Raw genomic sequence first — 18,872 nt, forward strand, 5'->3', positions numbered from 1 at the left:
TTGTTTTTTGGCCTGTAATATACTTTCAGTCAAGTAGCTATTGGCTACATATATTATTTTCTGTGGTGTATCATAGATTTTTGACACATTTGACCTGGTACTGTAAGTTTCAGGATGCCATATTTATGGTGCCAGAAAGAAAGAAAGAAAAAAGTGACACAGTGGTATTGTGTGAGGAATATGAGTTATAATAAACATGTTGATGAAATTTTGATTTTAGGCCCTCTCTTCTCTGTATAATGAGAGTGAGGTTTATTTTAGAATATTCATAGGTTCATAGGTAGGTACTAGGCTATCGGTCCTAGGGCCTAACAAGCCTAGCCAAAAAGGTACCCTGGCTTTCACCACCCAAGAAAACTATTTTCCTGTGCCCCTGCCGAGCAAAGCCAGAGAGGTGATCCCCGGGGTGAATTTCCTATCTCCCATCCTATCATCAAGATTTTTCTTGAAGAGTGCTAATGAGGAGCTTTGTTTGATATAGATAGGTAGTTTGTTCCAGAGTATGGGAAGCCTCTGGGACAGGAATCTATCCCTCCAGCATGTTCTGTTTATTGTGGTGACAAGGTTTAGGTCCCTAGAGCATGTAGCTCGGAGGGATTCGGATTTCTTTAAGTTGAGCATGTCCAACAGCTCTGGGTTTCACATAGCTTTGTATGTTAGGCAGAGATCACCTCTAAGTAGGCAATATGCGACGGAGTAAATCTGGAGTCTGTACTCTATAATGGGTCTAATGAGTGATGAGTAGAGGGGAACAATTACCTCTTTTTTCTTGGATAAGAAACCTTTTTGTGATGAGGTGTGCCACGTAGAAGGATTTCCTGACTACTGTGGCAATGTGATTATCAAAGGAGAGACTACTGTCCACCTGTGTCCCAAGGTCTCTTATCACACTACCACCTATGTGGTAGCTCATGGGTACAGAGTTTTTACCAAAGGGGATGACAGTGCACTTTTTGGAACTGAGCTTGAGGCCATGGCTTTGACACTAGGCATCTGTCTCAGTGAGGCCTATTTGTAGGATGTCCACATCATTCAGAGTTTCAGTTATGGCTCCTAGTTTGCAGTCATCTGCGAACTTCGTTAGCCAAAGACCTTCTGTGTTAGCCTGTACTTCAGAAAAATAATATTGCTGTTTTTGTTTCCTTTTAGACTGTGTATCTAAAACCACTGCTGTAAGCAATGTAGTATGATTGAACAGTATCCAGTCCAGGTGCATAATTTATAAAAATAACTCACGTATAAAGAATATGAAAGCAACAGATCTGATAACAGTCAAAATTTATATACAGAGTTTATCACTGTCACTGAGTTTTTGATCATCAGCCATTTAAACAATGAAGACATTTTTTTTCAGACTTTTCTGTATTCCAGAGCTAGAGCAAGAGGTCTAAACACACTGGCATGCATGTGCATACACACAGCAGTGTATGTGCACAAAGAGACAGAAAGACAGACACACACACACAAAATTACTCAGACACATGCACACGTGCAGGAACAGATATCCTGAATCCCCATCCTGTCATTTATCTGACCCCTGAACCAAAGCATCAAGATTATCACTTTTCTTCTGTTTGGTATCAGCCTGGAGGTACGTAGGTATGCCAGTCCTTTTGGGAAGAGGAGTAGAGCCAGGTAACTAGTCAGATTTCTACATCCCTCATTGTTGTCCTCCAAGGTCAGTCTTTATCTTAAAATGGAGTTTCTGCTGTTGTGCATTGTTTGCTCGTTTTTGCTCGTTTTATCATACCAGAGGCCCATGTTTAGCATGACCGCAGTATCAGTGGGGATCATTGGAGTAACATTTAATACATTCCTTTGTCATTTCAGTGAAATATGAAAGAATCAAGTTCTTGGTGATTGCCTTAAAGAATTCAGTGGAAATCTATGCCTGGGCTCCCAAACCTTATCATAAATTTATGGCATTTAAGGTATGTATGCTTTTACGTATTGACTGAATAATAGCAGTGAGTAGATTTTTTCCTAAAAAGCAACATTTAATATAACTCTGTCAGTGCTGATTAATGAGTTAAGGCTACAGACAGTGAATGAAAAACATTATATATCATAAAACCATACCTACAGCTCTCTGTATTCATGCTGTGTGAGTCTGAGCAAGTCAGGTGAACAAACTGAAGATCCTAGGTCATCCTGGATGATAGACACTCCTGTCCAGTAGGCATTAACTGGGTAAAAAGTATGAGAAACCTAAACACACACACACACACACACACACACACACACACACACACACACACACACACACACACACACGCACACACTCATGCATATGAGAGTGTATACTTGTGCACATCAGTGGCATAACTCTTGTTATCAATCAGCTACTGACAAGATATTACAAGTGAAGCGACTTAGAGATATATCAATTTCAGTACTGACATCCTTTGTTTTTGTTAGCTTGCCAAAATATACCACTTACCATGTTTTTCCCTGGCTCATAGCATGGTGGACATAATAATTAGTCAACATTAGTTTTCTTCTATTCTTTCTTCATAATAAAGAAATGGGCAGAGAAGCTTTTCACATCACATATCAGGCTTTCTTATGTCTTTCAAATCATGGTGCTGTTATGTTTTTATGTTTTGTGTGTCACAGATATCGATGCACAAAAAGGATTGCTGGAAACTAGATTTTTTATGGTTGCCTCCTTGTTGAAAGTAGAAATAACCGCTCGTGGAGGAAACCAGGAACTTGTCAAGACACTCTTCATTGCTCCTCTATTAGCAATGGGGAGGTGAATAAATTCTTATGGACTTTTGGCAACTCATAACTTGCAGCGACAACTGAATTCTCTACACTGAAAAAAGTTAAACAAGTCCATAAGAGTTTAGTTGAACCCCACCCCCCGCCTATGTACAGTCAGTTCAGGGAAACATTGGATAACTGAACCACTCTGCACTGATGTAGAGAAAACACTTAGGCCTCTTTTGGTTACAAATTAAATAGTGTTAAAAGATATGAAACTCTTTCTATCTTTACTGACTAGATGTCATGGGATGAAAACAGCTTCACAATTTGATTTAGTTACTTTTGATTTACACTTGTTTACAATCATTCCAAATCATTCTGGCATAGAGAATGTTAGGATGCTTTTATCTGCACCAAAGATCTTTTTCCAATGTCAAGATTGATGTGTGCTCCTTTTGATGAAATACTTACGAATAATATATTTTTGTCTAATGGATATTTATTTAGCAGTGTACATGAGTAGCTACAGAGACTGTCTTTGCCAGTAGATAAGCAAATTTAGTACTGTGGCAGTGGAAATATTAACATGTGTGTAATCAACATCCATTTTCTGAGAGTGTTTTGTTCATAGGTTCATAGGTAGGTACTAGGCTATTGGGCCTATGGCCTATATAAGCCTAGCCAAAAAGGTACCCTGGCTTTTGCCACCCACGAAAATTATTTTTCGATTTATGTTAGGATTGTGGATGATCTTTTTCATGTTAGAGGGTAATATGCCACAGGAATTAGGCAAATGCATAGATTTTGTTAAAAGGAACTACAGAGTATCAGTTTTCTGATGCAGACATTAGTTTTCTAATTGTTAGGATAGGATCTATTGAAGGCGAATTTAACACTAAGCTATATCAGACCAAGGAAGGTCCTAATGATGTCCCTACTACTAATTTCTGAGAGACAAGAGACTGTCACCCCATACTTTACTTTGGTGTGAGTGAAGAGTTTGTACAGCTGACAGTGAAGACACCAGTAACTAGACCATATCTGGTATTATCTGTTTTAGCTGTGATGTTTTAAAAATTAAAGTAAAATTTATATGAGGCATACACTTCATGGTGTACATTCTGTAAAATTTACATTTACTGTAATTTTTAAAACTTTAAAAAACCCGGACTAGAAGAAATGTCTGAATGAGATACTTTTCTTCAAACTGCCAGCAAAGATACAGTGAAGATAAAGTGAATCAGAGTGTGTTTCATTATTTGGTCTCGTTCTTTTCTGAGTTTCTGTAGTGAACCTTTTTATGCTTATTTGTGTTCTTGGCTGGATATGCTGTTTGTTTTTTGCAGTAAAATAAACACACAAACCTGATACATTTACATTTACTAAAGAAATAGTCAAAGGCTAATGAAGAAGTGTCAGAAATGCACTGAATGCATAAATTGCAAAAGTGAAACTGAGTTGCAGTTAAAGTGGTCAAAGAAAACAAACAGTGAAATGTATTTAATCTACAACAAGGATGTTGAGGTTACCATGCCAGTTATTGACTATTCCCTTCTACTATTTATCTAATAGGTTTTATACTATGCTGTGGTGCTGCACAGAGCAAAGCAAAGTAGCAAAATAAGAAAATATATCTTATTTAAAGGCTGCAAGGCTCTGCCCCCTCAAAAGCCAGCCAATCAAATGAAGCCTCTTTCATCCCAAAAGACGACAGTCAGTCAAAATCAGGTACTTTGATCTGTCATGTAGAACCCAGGCTCTTGTAGTCGGCTTATGGAGGCCTTTACTCTCATCAGACTAGTAAACTGCAGCCCTAATCCTAAGAAACACCCAAAGGTCTTGTAGCGCATTGAATCAGTAAGTAGCCAAATGGAGAATGGCTCTGTGGCCTTTTCTGCCATCTCTGTCAACTTCTGTTGTCTTATCCATATTGTGAGTGAGAAGGCTTTCAGCATCTCAGCACTGAGGATTAATGAATCAAGCAACCTTCAGGTCATTTAAAGTATGTATGTCTCTGCCTCTGCAGAAACTGGGAATTCAAACTGGCCAGTCAAAATTGGGTGCTCCAATCCTTTTATGAAGCCTAAAGTCAGGTGCCTGGCATTTTCAGTCACCAGAGTCTGTTATACCACAGATCTGTTCCTTGGAAGCCACAGAATGCACCAAATAATTAGAAGCCAGATAAAAAGGGCTCTGTGATTTACTCTTTAGAAAATGTATGCATATGCAAGGACAATTTAGCATAGCCTATCAACCAGCATGTTTTTACACAGTAGGAGGAAATCAGAGTAATCCATACAGACACACATCACAAAAAGCATCTCAAAAGTCAGGACTGAACACTACACTCTAAATCTCTGTGGCTGAGACCTCATTAATGAACCACCATGATGCCTTACTGTGCCACAGTCATTACACTTTGTGGGCTTGATGAATAGAGATTATGTGGGGGGATGACTTCTTTCTACTGGATTACAGGAGATTTTTATAGTCTGCTTGATCTGGAAGATATGCAGCTGTGTTATATCTGTGTTGGGAGATCCATTATGAGGCATACACTTCAGGATGTGGATTCTGACAGATATCCATTGTAAGTATATTGTGTGCATTTGCAGAATAAGTACTCAGTGGACTCATTGACATACAAGGATTTGCCAATTTCATACAGGACAGTTACACCTACTAATACAGTGTTATGTTTCTAGTATATAGGAGAGATAGTAAAAAGGAGGGTTCTGGAAGTACTTCTGTTATGTGTCACATGCACAGTTTTGCAAACAGACTGTAAATTATTCAATCTGCAAATAGTTTCTAAGATTGTAACTGTATCTGCATATGTCATGCAATAAGTCAGCTTCAGAATACACTTTATGTTATCACACTGTATGTTATTTTAATCACCGTATCTTAATTATTATTGAAAATCAGTTACTCTGTATAGTTTCAGAAGAATTAATGTTTAATTATTAATTATAGCATTTTATGTACTACTTTGAAATTATACAAAGAATAATTGAATGGCATACCAGGGTCAGCACAATGGTGCATCAGTTAGTAGTGTTACTTGACAGTGCTTGCTTCACAAGTTCACTTCGCATGTGGAGTGTTTCTGTGTGAAGTTTCCAGGCAGTCTTTTTGTGGGGATTATTACCAGTGGCTCTGCTTTCTAACCACACCACAAAGAAAGCAGGGTGGTGAAATTTCAAATTATCCCTAGGTATGCATGTAGATGATAGTACTTTTACTCCTACATGAGTCTGTGAGACACAAATCTGTCCTGCCAACAAGTCATATTAATGTCACAAACCAGGTTGAGGTCACGCATGCAGTTTATTCAAGTGGAGCTTGACATGCAGATATTCAGCAGTCCCATCAAGGTGGGGTCTGAGATTGCTTTGTATGCCAGACAGAGGTCACCTCTGAGGAGTCTTTTTGAACTTGAAATAAAGATACTCATATTTATGTCAAACTGGAAGTTTTCTGAACCTGTTTCCTTTTGATTTAATTTGGTTAAAGACAAAAATATAGAGAAACGTTGTGTGAAACTGCAGAAAGGGCTATTTTGGTGAAAACAAGGTACATTGACTCTGTCACACTTAATATCATGACAAATATTTTTTCTTTCCTTTAAGATACTGTAACTTCAGGTATGGGTTTATTAGTTGGAGTTGCAGAGGCTAGCTTTGAAGATGGAGAATATAGCAGAACTTTTTCCTCATCAGAAAATAAACAAGGTTTCTGTGACTCTTTTGTTATGGATTTCTTCTTGAGAAGTAAATGCCCATGTTGACTGTTTTCCACAGTCTTTTATGTGTTTCCTGACTTTATATCTATAAATTTATAGTGTTAAAGAAACAATGTTAAAGCAGTGTTAATTAAGGCTGTAGTAATGTTGGTAAAATAACCACCTAAAGAAGTGACGCATTCAGTAACACACAGCTCCTGTGAACCTTTTCGATGTGTAAATAGTATGTGTCTGAATATGATTATTGTGCATCATTGCAAGAACTCAAAATTAAAATGAATTAAAAAATATTAGAATTGACCTAATAAATATTCATAATTTAACATACAATTTTCCTTTAAAGTCTTTTTCAGATCTGCAGCACAAGCCCCAGCTTGTTGACTTGACAGTTGAAGAAGGTCAAAGGTTAAAAGTTATTTATGGGTCAAGTACAGGCTTTCATGCTGTAGATGTTGACTCAGGAAATCCATATGACATTTACCTTCCATCCCACGTAAGTAGAGCATTGCTTTAGCAGAGAAGCAGAAATCAACATTAAAAGACACTCTTGTCTTGCTTTTTCTCTACCAGAAGACCATTCAGACTAAATACAGGTTTTTAGATGTAGATGAGATGATGATAATGTGTTTTCTGTAAGACAGCAGAAGGTTTGTCTCAGCTTACAAGCCATGTTGTATATAAAACTTTAGGATCATATCTTTTCTGTATTTATCTTTGGGAAGTGAACATTAATCATGGCAGTGTATAAAGAAGTCAAGTCCAAGACAAATGATGACTCATATTGTTTGAAACTGGTGATGAATAGAGATTACAGACTGTAAGAGACATGAGGTGCTTGGTGTGATATATTCCTTCCCTGATCGATTTAGTTCAATGTGGGCTTGTCCATGGTAGACCGACACAAGCTTATAGCAAAAAGACAGCTACTTTATTGGCCTTTTTGTCTCTTCTGTTCATCTTATTTGATAAGAAGACATTCAATACCTAATTCCTTATATGATCTTTACACAGTCTGTGTTTTCATAAGAATGTACAAGCCATCCATTTGGCCTCCATGAGGATAACATTAAAGATCTGTTAAGTAATTTCAGGAGTAATAACAAAGGGCTGCAAAATGCAGGTGACCTATATGTTTCAGACCTAGTTCCCACATTGCAGATGTTACAAGACATTTTCAAGAAACTTTAAGCAATTGGGGGAGTCCAAGATTAATATGAAAAGTCCCAAGTATTACTGTTCGTTATAACACCTCCTCACAAATTAAATCACATCAAACCATCTACTAGGAAGCAAAGTCCTTAAAACATATTGTGTCTGAAATTTTAGATAAATTACATTCTTGTCTCTGAAGGTTTCCCATGTAAAAAGATGATTTATTTCTTTGAGGATACTGACACTGATGGGTGCCTCAGACTATGAGTAAACTGGACTTCCCATCTACTTCTGATGTTTTCCAGCTTTGGAACTCTCAAGTGCTGATGTTTGGGCTTTGAGTGATGCTTCTGCTCATGAAGGTTCTATAAACAGGAGAGTCATAATGAAGTGTAAGCCATTTTCCTTCTATCATGTTACTAATGGATTGACCTTCTGTCTCAAAATGCCTATTAGGTATATACCCTAAATGTCTCTTAGGCCATCTACTTAATTTACCTTTTATAGCTCCTGTTCTCTTCTGTTTGTGAAAAGTTGAACCAAATCTTAAAATCCTTAGGTTTCATCATATAGGCTAAAACGACAGAGCCTAGATGGGATAGTAGCCTGTATACTTCAATCTAGCTTCATGAGTTAATAGAGAACCAATTTGTCAGGGTCTTCAGCTCAGGATCCAGTGAGGGTTTTCTTTTTTAACATGAGAAAAACAATTCATTCATCCATTTGAGGAATGTGTGGGTAGGAAATGAATGACTCTAGGGCTTGTGTTGAATATAGATGGAGGTATATCAACCTAGTACAAGTGGAGAAGCATCTTCACTCATCTTTCACCATAGGTAACCAGTAGACATTGGGAGGGTTTCTGTATAGAGTCTTTGTTTTCAAACTTATTGTTTAATTCATCTACTAGTACTAAACTGCCTTTTACAAAGTCATTCAGGTTTACAGTATTTTTAAAAACACTTGCACAGGGAAGCAAGCAAATAAGCAGGTTCTGTGGGCCTATTCAGTTATGACTGTATCCCTCTTAGGCCTCCCTTATGATTGATTAAGAGATGAATGATCAGGAGATCAGGAATCAGTTTTTCTAATACAAGCATTTGAGAACATAACATCCCTAAATGTTTTTTCTTTGCTCAGTGAGACATGGCTCATTAAGAAGCTGATTGAAAACACAGCATCCTAAAAGACATCCACACTCATCAAAAACAGTGTAATTGTTGGGTGACTGCACCACCCATGTTGGGAACACTGATCCTCCTTAACCCATTATTTCTGTATACTCATTTTTTATTTGTATCCCAGTAGGAAAAGAGAAAACCTCCACCGAAGTGCAGAACAGTTTCAAACAAACAGAGGTAACACACTAAATGCAGTATAATTTAAACAGCTTTGAGCAATACTGAAATCAAGGAAATACGATTGTGAAGTTATAACCCAATCAGATTACATTCAATCAGTGATAGGGAAGGCCCCATCAGCATCCTCTTTCCTGCAAATCTCCTTGGATGGTTCTGTGATGTCCCAATTCTGGGCCAATAATCAAGGAGTCTGAATCCTCACAAGTGACACTGGAGAGGGAAGTTCACTTGGAATACAAATAGATACACTAAGTATTTCCAGATGCAAACCTCTCTGCATCAAGTACAATTTCCAGAGGACACAGGGAACACACTCAGACCAGGGTCTGGATTTCTATATATATATGTCCCTTCAGGTAGCCAATAAGACTCCCCACTGGTACAGCTGTAGGGTTAGGTACTCATTTGAGTGTTGAAGCCAGGTTCTCCAACAACCTGTCTATGAAACCAGTGCTTCATGTCTTTGCCTCAAGTAGGTGACACAAACACTTCTTGAAATTTAATTTTCACACACACACACACACACACACACACACACACACACACACACACACACACACACACACACACACACAACTGGGCAAGGCTGGCACAGGTTACCGCTCTACCAGCTTTGCTCAGACTATAACGTAGTTTCTCTGTTACTAGTCAGTTACTATAAGGTTCTTAAAAGGATACCCAATTATATTGAGTGTAGTTAATATTAATACAAATGGTAATGTTGACAAAACAGCCAGGTTTTCAGGATTGGCCAGAGTTATCACCAAATACATATGTGCAAATACTCTCACAACTTAAATACTTTCTAAAAAGGACCAGCCACAATGAAAAGTTTAAATATATTTAATAAGAAGTAATAAAATAACATGAACATATCTATTTACAGTAAACAGTAGAGTTTCAGTCACAGGAAGCATTAAAAATAACACTGAAGGAAAGTTTCACACAGTTATAGGAAAACAGTATTTAACTAGTCTCACTATCTATACCTGATTGACTAAAAGAATTACTGTTCCAACTTACTGAATAGAAAAAGGTCAAATCCAAGACAGAATACAGAATGCTGCTGAAACTTCAGCTTCCTCTGATATTAAAACATTATTTCTGTACAGAATTATGTCACATGCATCTGGTCATCTGACTCTATTTCCCATACTATCAGCAACACTAGAAGCTGACAGGATTTTAGCACCTACATGTTACATTACACACAGCTAGAGTATTGCTCAGATGTGGTGCAGCTGCTGGAAGTCATAATACCATAAAACCATTCCACTCTTCCTACAGGAGCTACAGCCTTTTCTGTAGCACACACATTGCATCCATCTTTGGCTCCATTCAAAACTGTGAGATAATATCTTTATGGCTTAACCCATAAAGTAATTTAATTTCAGATATATTTTAAAGTTGGGTGGATTAACCTCTTTCCTTCCAGTATATCTTGTTACAAGCATCTGTACAAATCAGTTTGATATACAAATGACATATAATTCTTTACAAAATTCCAGCTAGCTGTGCTGGCATAAGTTATACATCCACTGCACTACTTCTCCTGGAATGGCTGGCAGTACCTCCTATCGCCTCAGGTTTATTAGCTTTTATATTATTTTAATAGATAGTGATTTGTCAGCAAAATTGTTAATCCCTCATTCATCCTGTGGAGTGCTTTGCTGCACCTAACAAGATGTTGATCAGATGGGATACTTATCAGTCTTGGGCTACAGTACACCTCAAAACCCAGCCTCTCATAACCGGGTAGGCAGACCACTGATACAGTGAGAGTGCATAGTAGCCTCATCTGTATGAAACACACATGGTACTTGTAGAATCGCCCACTTTCATGCTGCTGGCTGCCGGCCACCTAGCTCAGTCTTTATCCTTAACATCCCAACCCTAAAAATAATCATTTTACTAGGTCATGATAGAATGCATGGCAAATCTAGCGTATCTACATCAATTACCATTAAATACTAAACATAGTCTTTCAAGGTAAATGATAATTTTAACTTCATGCTTGTATGGACTCTTCTATCTGGTATACAAGGCATCCTCTGTCCCATTACTGGTAGATTTACTGCACTTCGGCAAGTCAAATGACAACAGAAGTACTTGTTCAAAGGAGCTAATCCTCTTCTGCAAGATCAACAGAACAATTTGGAGGGATAGGTATATAGGATACCACTGCTATGGAACAGGGTCACCATCCACATAAAACAGTTTCTCCCCATCCATTTTCAAGTGCAAGTTAGATGTATAGATGGGAAAAAGAAAATTTACCCCAGAATTGCCCCCTGCACTACTAATGGATGGAGGCAGCTCCTCAATGCTTTATCCTATGCATGGGTCCCCTAAAATTATCTATGGTATGATCCCAGTTATTCTTATTAGGAGTAATATATAATTATCAGCCATGGGATGGATAAGGCCACTCTATAACCAAATAGGAAAGGTTATTTCAAGCACAAAAATAGAAAGTGGCTAGGCTTAAAATGGCCCACAAGAGCAGCTAGTCTATTAGTTACCTGTAAAGCTGAGATGATTGTTCAGTGAATAAGGGTCTTGTGGAGCTTCCTAAAAGATTTGCAGCTAGGTATATGATTATTACAAAGGCACTGGTGAGGTGCCATTAGAACAAGAAGTAAAACTTCTGCCAGCTGAAGTCCATGCCACCCTCCATCCTTTGGCAGCTCTTTAGCCCTTAAAATAAATCAGTCTGCCTTTGGCCAATATAAGGTAATGCAAAATAAAGGCAAAAATGAAGCATATTATTTATTTTATTTATTTATTGCCAACAAGTGCCCATTTTCAGTGGAGGCCTGATGATGTATACAATAAATACATGTGATAAAAACTCATCTGGCTAATGCAACAAGTTTTAAACAGTGAACTAAGTCTTAAACAAAGTAATGAGGCAGTGCAGCTGTACATAAATTTGTCTACTGATAGAACATGTATACATAGTTACAGAAATAGATTATCATCTGGAGATAAGGGTGAAATTTTGAAGGTAATATAGGATGGATTTAGGAAAGGTGGGGGTAGTAGTTAGAGGGAGATAAAGTCAAGTTATAGGGTGTGAGGGACTAGCACATGAGCATAGCCACTGGGAAGAAAGATGTCCCAAAGATTTCTTGAAGAAAGATGCATTGCTAGTGGATGTAAGTGAAGGTGGAAGGGAATTCCACAGTTTAGCAGTGGAAAAGAAGTGGAGCATTTGACCGGTGAAGAGGTTAGGTTTTTCTGTTTGCAAGAGCATTTTATTTTCAGAGCTGAGAGGTCAGTTAGGGTGATGTAGTGTAAATAGAGAAGAAAGGGTAGGGCAGCTGGATGGATTGAATATTAGTTTGTGGGCAGTTGTTAGTTGTATATATGTAAGATGATGAGGAAGTTCTAGCCAGTTTAGTAAATGAAGAGAGGTGCAGTGGTGAGATGAATGCCGTCCATTAGTGATAAACTTTGCAATTTTGTGATAGCATAAGTCTAGTTTGGATTTAAGACTGGCCTGTATGTTAGTAAAGAGAGGAGCACTGCAGAGAAGAGATGGGAGCAGGAAGGAGGAGGCAAGCGCTAGTTTTGAGGAGTAATTGAGGAATGCTTTGTGACGGTATAGCATGCCCAGTTTCTGGTTTGCTTTTTGAATGTTGTTGTGAATATGCATGTCGAAAGTTAGGTGTTCTTCTATGGTGACTCCAAGAAATTTAGTATGTGTGACAACCTCGATTGTAGTTTTGTCTTGGGAGAGTTTATTTATTTTTTTTATGGTTTAGAACAAGGTGGTTGTTGGGTGGCCGCAGTGGTCCAGCGGCTAGCGTTGCCACCTCACAGCAAGAGGTTCTCCAGTTCGATCCTCGGCTGGAGTGCCTTTTATGCGGAGTCTGCATGACCTCATTGTGGTCACGTGGGTTTTCTCTGGGTGCTCCGGTTTCCTCCCACATCCAAAAGACATGCTGTAGATAGATTGGACACTCTAAATTGGCCCTATGCATGAGTGTGTGCATGTGTGTGTGCCGGGCTGGCAACTTGATACTGTAAAATTCAACTGCCAATCATGAGTGGACAAGTGATCCGCTGTGGCGACCCCTAACCAGGAAAAAGCCGAAAGAAGAAGAAGAAGGACAAGGTGGTTGTTAGCCATCTATATTTCAATGGAGGTGAGAGCTGACTGGGTAAGTTTCAGGAGTTTGGATGGAGAATTGGAAGTGCAAATGATAGTAGAATCATCTGCGTATCGGATGACTGTACCTTGAGTGAGAGTAGAGTGGAAGTCATTGATGAAAATGCTGAATAGCAAAGGCCCTAAGATGGATCCTTGGGGAACACCAGTAGTGGTGTTGAGGTTTGGAGAGAGAGAGAGTGTTGCCACTGAGTAGCTTGTTGCCTGTCTGTGAGGTAGTTAGAAAATCAGTGTAGGGTAGAGGGAGAGATTTCTAAGTTGGAGAGTTTTCCAAAATGAAGACGGTGGAAGATAGTATCAAAGGCTTTGTAAAGGTCAAGAAATAGAGAGGAGACAAGTTTCCCAGCATCTGGAGCCCAATTGACAGTCAAAGGATATAAGAGCTGTAGTGGTGATAATATCCGGGCCTAAAACCATGCTGGGTTACTGACAGTAGGTTACTGTCATGTAGTTAATTAATTAATTGCCTGTGAATACATTTTTCGAGGATCTTTGAGATAGGAGAGAGAATGACAATGGGTCAAAAGTTGGAGATATCTGTGTTGTTTCCACCTTTGCGCAGTGGGAGGATAGGGGATCGTAAGACTCTTGAATGAACCTATTGAGAAGTAAGGTGTCAGGGTAGACAATGCAGTTCGCTGCTTTTTGAAGGAATGCTGGAGGCAGGTTGTCAAGAGCATTAGAGTGTGGTTTGTGGCACTAGGAATAGGTGCTAGAGAGAAGTTGTGTGAGTGGGGAGAGGAGGGATTTGTAGTTGGAGGGTCTAATAGGTTAGGATGATTTTGAGGGAAGTTGGTGGTGAGATTAGCTATGACGTTTATAAAATATGTGTTGAAGAGTTCAACTATTTAAATGGGATTTTTTTCTGGATTTTTATGCATATTATTTCTCTGCAGAATATTAATGTTAGTTATGAGGAGACTTTATTTTCACTCATCTGAGCTCATTTAGTAAATGTTAGCTGTTCACCAAGGAATAATTCACAGTCTACATTGTTCCTGCCATGAGCCACAACATTTATTTTTATTATTATTTATTTAACATTTGTTTACCAGGATAGTCCGGCTGGACAGCTACTGTCCGCTTTCAGTGAAGTCCTGGTGAGAAAAGCTCCAAACGGTTACAGAATAAAGAGTAATACATGGTAACACTTAAAGGTTAGAGAGTTTAAATGATAGTAAATGATAATAAAAGGTTAGGAAACATGTTGTAGAAGGTTAACAATTAAAAAATACAAAGTTGTAGTATAAATATATGATCATAGCACTTTCATAGAATAAGCATAGGTACAATATATGTACATGAGATTGATTTTCATAGTAAGAGCACAGTGTCAGTATTCACCAGAAGCATCAGGAAATAACATCCTAGGGTGAGACTTCAGGGAAGTCCATTACAGTTACATAAATGGTTGTCATAAAAGTGTGGTTTAAGGAGGGTTTTGAAAGTGCATGTACAGTTTTGTAACCTGAGGTCAGGAGGCAGGGTATTCCATGTTTTTGCAACTTTATGAGGGAATAGAGATTTCCCAGACTGTTTTTACATGGTATAACTTCAATCAGAGCTTTGTTATTGGATCATCATTGCCTATTTGAATTGTTGAAGTTTAGAAGGTTAGTAAGGGCAGGGGTTTTGTCAGGATAGCGTAGTATTTGGTGTGCTAGGTTGAGTTGGTGGTAATGTAATAAATTGGAAAATTCCAGCCTGTGTAATGTATGTAGAGATTGGCGGTGGTGGGACCATGATTTGGCATTGGTTGCAAACCTGACAATTTTGTTGTAGCATGTGGAGTGTTTGTTCAGGTCAGTTTTATTTAGGTTTGTTAGCACTGGGGATGCATAAAGTAATGTTGATAAGAGACTGGTTCTGGCTATGGTAATTCTAGTCTTGGAGGTTAGGAACCTTTTGCTGTGATAGAGGGTTCCTAGCTTTTGTGGACTTTGGAGACAGTTAGGGATATATGTTTATTGTAGTTTAGTTGCTGGTCAGTTGTAAGATCTAGTAGTTTGGCCTCTGGGACTGGGGAGATGAGGGTCTTGTTGGATGAGAATATGGAGAAGGTGAGGTCATTAGTCATTATTGGGTGGAACAGCATTAGTTGTGTTTTCTTTGGGTTTAATATCAGTTGGGATTTATTTAGCCAATTTTCTGTCTCTGTGAAGGATTCTTGGGGTTTTTGTTGGAGAAGTTGAATATTGGATGCAGAGCAGATTAGGGCTGTGTCATCAGCGTATTGGACTATTATCAGCTTTTGTGGTTGGTAAGTGGAGTTATTTTGTAAATATATTAAAGAGAAGGGGGCCGAGAATCGAGCCTTGAGGTACGCAAAGAGTGACAGGGAGTAGGGAGGTAGGGAGTTAAGACATTTGACAGACTGAAAGCAGTTGTTTAGGTAACTACTGAAACAGAACAGGGTGAGACTGTCGAGGTTGAGTTCTGAGAGGCAGGTTAAGAGGTTATTGTGGGAGACCATATTGGATGCTTTGGATAAGTCTAGAAAGGTGGCAGAGACAAGTTTGCCTTGGATCCTGTATGAGTTTATGGTGTTATTGAAGTTAATTAGGGCAGTGGTAGTGCTTTGGGATGGGCAGGATCCATGTTGAGTTTTAGAGAGTAGGTTGCTCATTGGTTCATAGGTTCAAAGGTGTGTACTAGGCTAATGGCCCTGGAGCCTTTACAAGCCTAGCCCATAGGATTACCCTGGCATCATGCCACCCAACCTTAGTTCCTAGTGCCTCTGTCGAGTAGAGCCAGTGGAGTGATCCCCAGGATGTATTTTCTATTTCCCATCCACTCATCAAGATCTCTCTTGAAGAGGGGCAGTGAGATGCTCTGCTTGACATGTATGGGAAGTCTACTCCATAGTATGGGCAGTCTCTGGGTTATGAACGTGTCCCTCCAGCATGTTCTGTTGATTGTGGTAATGAGGTTGAGGTCTCTGGGGCGTGTGGTTTGGAGGGATTGGGATTTCTTTAGATGTAGCATTTTTAACAGAGCTGGGTCAGACATGACTTTGTAAGTCAAGCAGAGATTGCCTCTAAGTAGGCGAAATGAGACAGAGAATAGTTGAAATTTTTTGAGCCTGTCCATATAGGACAAGTGTTTAAGGCCTAGGATCTTCTTTTTGAGGTACTTTTGCAGCCTCTCCAGTTGTTGCAGGTGGCTAGTGAGGTACATGCCAAATGAGGCATTGTACTTGATGACTGGCCTAATGAGGGAAGAGTAGAGGGAGACAATGACCTCTTTCTTCCTGGATGCAAAACCCTTAGTAATGAGATGTGCCACATAGAAGGACTTTCTGACCACAGTGGCAATGTGAGAGGTTGCTGTCAACCTGTGTTCCCAGGTCTCTTAGGTTCATAGGTAGGTACTAGGCTATTGGCCCTAGGGTCTATATAAGCCTAGCCAAAGGTACCCTGGCTTTTGCCACCCAAGAAAATTATTTTCCTGTGCCACTGTCGAGCAGAGCCACAGAAGTGATCCCCGGGGTGAATTTCCTATCTCCCATCCAATCATCAAAATTTTTCTTGAAGAGTGCTAATGAGGAGCTTTGTTTGATATAGATAGGTAGTTTGTTCCAGAGTATGGGAAGTCTCGGGGACAGGAATCTATCCCTCCAGCATGTTCTGTTTATTGTGGTGACAAGATTTAGGTCCCTAGAGCGTGTAGCTCATAGGGATTGGGATTTATTTAAGTGGAGCATGTCTAAAAGCTCTGGGTTTGACATAGCTTTGTGTGTTAGGCAGAGATTGCCTCTGAGTAGGCGATATGTGACAGAGTAATGCTGCAGTTTTGTGAGATGGTCTGCGTAGGGCATCTGTTTGAGGCCGGAAATCCTCTTTGTGAGGTATTTCTGTGGCCTTTCCAGTTGTTGCAGATGTCTTGTGAGGTACATACCACAAGGGGCATTGTACTCTATAATGGGTCTAATGAGTGAGGAGTAATGCCTTCTGTGTTCAGTGGACTACCATCAATGTGGTAATACAAGGGAACCGGGCTTTTCCCCAAGGGGGATGATGACACATTTTTTTGCATTGAACTTAAGGCCATGATTTTGTCACTAGTCGTTGGTGCCATTGAGGCTTTCTGTAGGATGTCAACATCACTTGGGGAGTTAATAATTTATTTATTTAATTTAATTTTACTTTATTTTACATTTGTTTACCGGGATAGTCTGACTGGACATGACTCCATTTACAGCAGAGGCCCGGGGAGAAAAGCCCCAAATTCTTATACAGAAGAGATAAACGTACATTGTAGGTAATGCTCTACATAATTTAGGATTAATAATAAACATATTTATGCACACCTTATTTTGCAGTACAGCTCAACAATCACTTACATTTACAATACACGTGTTTATATATCAGGTTCCATTTATGATAAACAGGTTTCTGTGAGTATAATAGAAAACAAGCAGGTAGTGGTAAAAGATGATTTTACTAGTAGGAAGGCAAGAGTTAAGAGTTAACCCAAAATGGAATTACATTTTATAGTGGGAGTTCCTGAGTTTGTAGCAGATCAATAGGAGACTGTATTAATCATTCCTGCAGTGGGAGTTACTGAGTTTGTAGCAAAACAATAGGAGACTTCATTAATCATTGCTGCAGTGGGGATTACTGAGTTTGAAGCAGAACAGTCGGAGACTGCATTATTGCTGCAGTGGGAGTTACTGAGTTTCATGGTAGAACATCATGGGGCTGCATCTACAATTCTGTTATGCAGTTACAGGACAGTGTCTTATGTGATGCATGGGCATAACCAGGAGTTTAATAAGTGAGAATTGAGAGAATTTTTTGAACTGTACAGTTAAGGGAGCTGAGGTCAGAGAAGTGGGGAGGATGTTTCAGTTTTTGGCAATGTTGTGGGAGAAAAGAGCTTTTCCTGCAGAGTTATTGGCTTTAGAGATACAGAGTAGAGATTTTTCTGAGGAGCGGAGGGGGCGATTTGTTGTATACTGGGCTAGGAGTTTGTTTAGGGATGGGGTTTTGTCAGGATGTCTTACTATATTGTAGGCTAGTATCAGTTGTTGATAGTTAATTAGTTGGGGGAGTTCTAACCATTTGAGTTCTTTTAGTGCCTGACAATGATGAGTTTTGTAGGTACAGTTGTTTGCAAATTTTGCAATTTTATTATAACAGGACTCTAGTACAAGATCCTGTTTTCTAGGGTTGGTAAGGATAGGTGCAGCATACATGAGTGAAGAAAGTAGGTGAGTTTGGACGAGTGTGATGCGTGCTTGATCAGATAGGATTTTTTTGTGTCTGTATAAGGTACCCATTTTTTATGGACTTTTTTGATTGTTAGTGATATATGGGTGTCAAATAGCAGTTTATTATCAATAGTTACTCAGTTGTTTGGTGTTGTCAGTAGGGGAGATGTTAGTGCCATTATTGGATGTGATTGTAAAAGGGATTTGGGTGGTTTTAGTTTCATTAGGAGCAAATATGAGTAACTGGGTCTTGTTTGGATTGAGTATAAGTTGGATCTGGGTGATCCAACTTTCTACTGAGGTAAAGGATTCCTGGGTACATTTTTGCAGAGTAGTGAGAGATGGAGCTGTGCAGATGAGAGTCGAGTCATCTGCATATTGTATTAAAGTGGCATGTTGGGAGGACCTGTGGAGGTTGTTGGTGAATATCGCGAAAAGTAGTGGACCCAGTATTGAACCTTGTGGGGCTCCTACAGCAGTTGGGAGTAAGGGAGGTAGTTTGTTTTGCCATTGTACAGA

The 18,872-nt window shown here is 39.1% G+C and overlaps 1 protein-coding gene across 8 annotated transcripts in view; it reads left to right on the forward strand.

The window, feature by feature from the left end:
- Nucleotides 1-18,872, forward strand: part of TNIK (TRAF2 and NCK interacting kinase) — a 1,728,926-nt gene that overhangs the window by 1,690,970 nt on the left and 19,084 nt on the right. For all 8 annotated transcript variants that reach the window (XM_044070048.1, XM_044070049.1, XM_044070051.1 and 5 more), the window contains 2 exons: nucleotides 1,831-1,931; nucleotides 6,798-6,947. In XM_044070048.1, the coding sequence (XP_043925983.1) occupies nucleotides 1,831-1,931; nucleotides 6,798-6,947 (251 nt within the window). The remainder of the gene's footprint in view (nucleotides 1-1,830; nucleotides 1,932-6,797; nucleotides 6,948-18,872) is intronic.

The sequence above is a fragment of the Protopterus annectens genome, chromosome 4.part1 (assembly GCF_019279795.1).
Source record: "Protopterus annectens isolate FY-2018-M chromosome 4.part1, PAN1.0, whole genome shotgun sequence".
Taxonomy (NCBI): Eukaryota; Metazoa; Chordata; order Ceratodontiformes; family Protopteridae; genus Protopterus; species Protopterus annectens.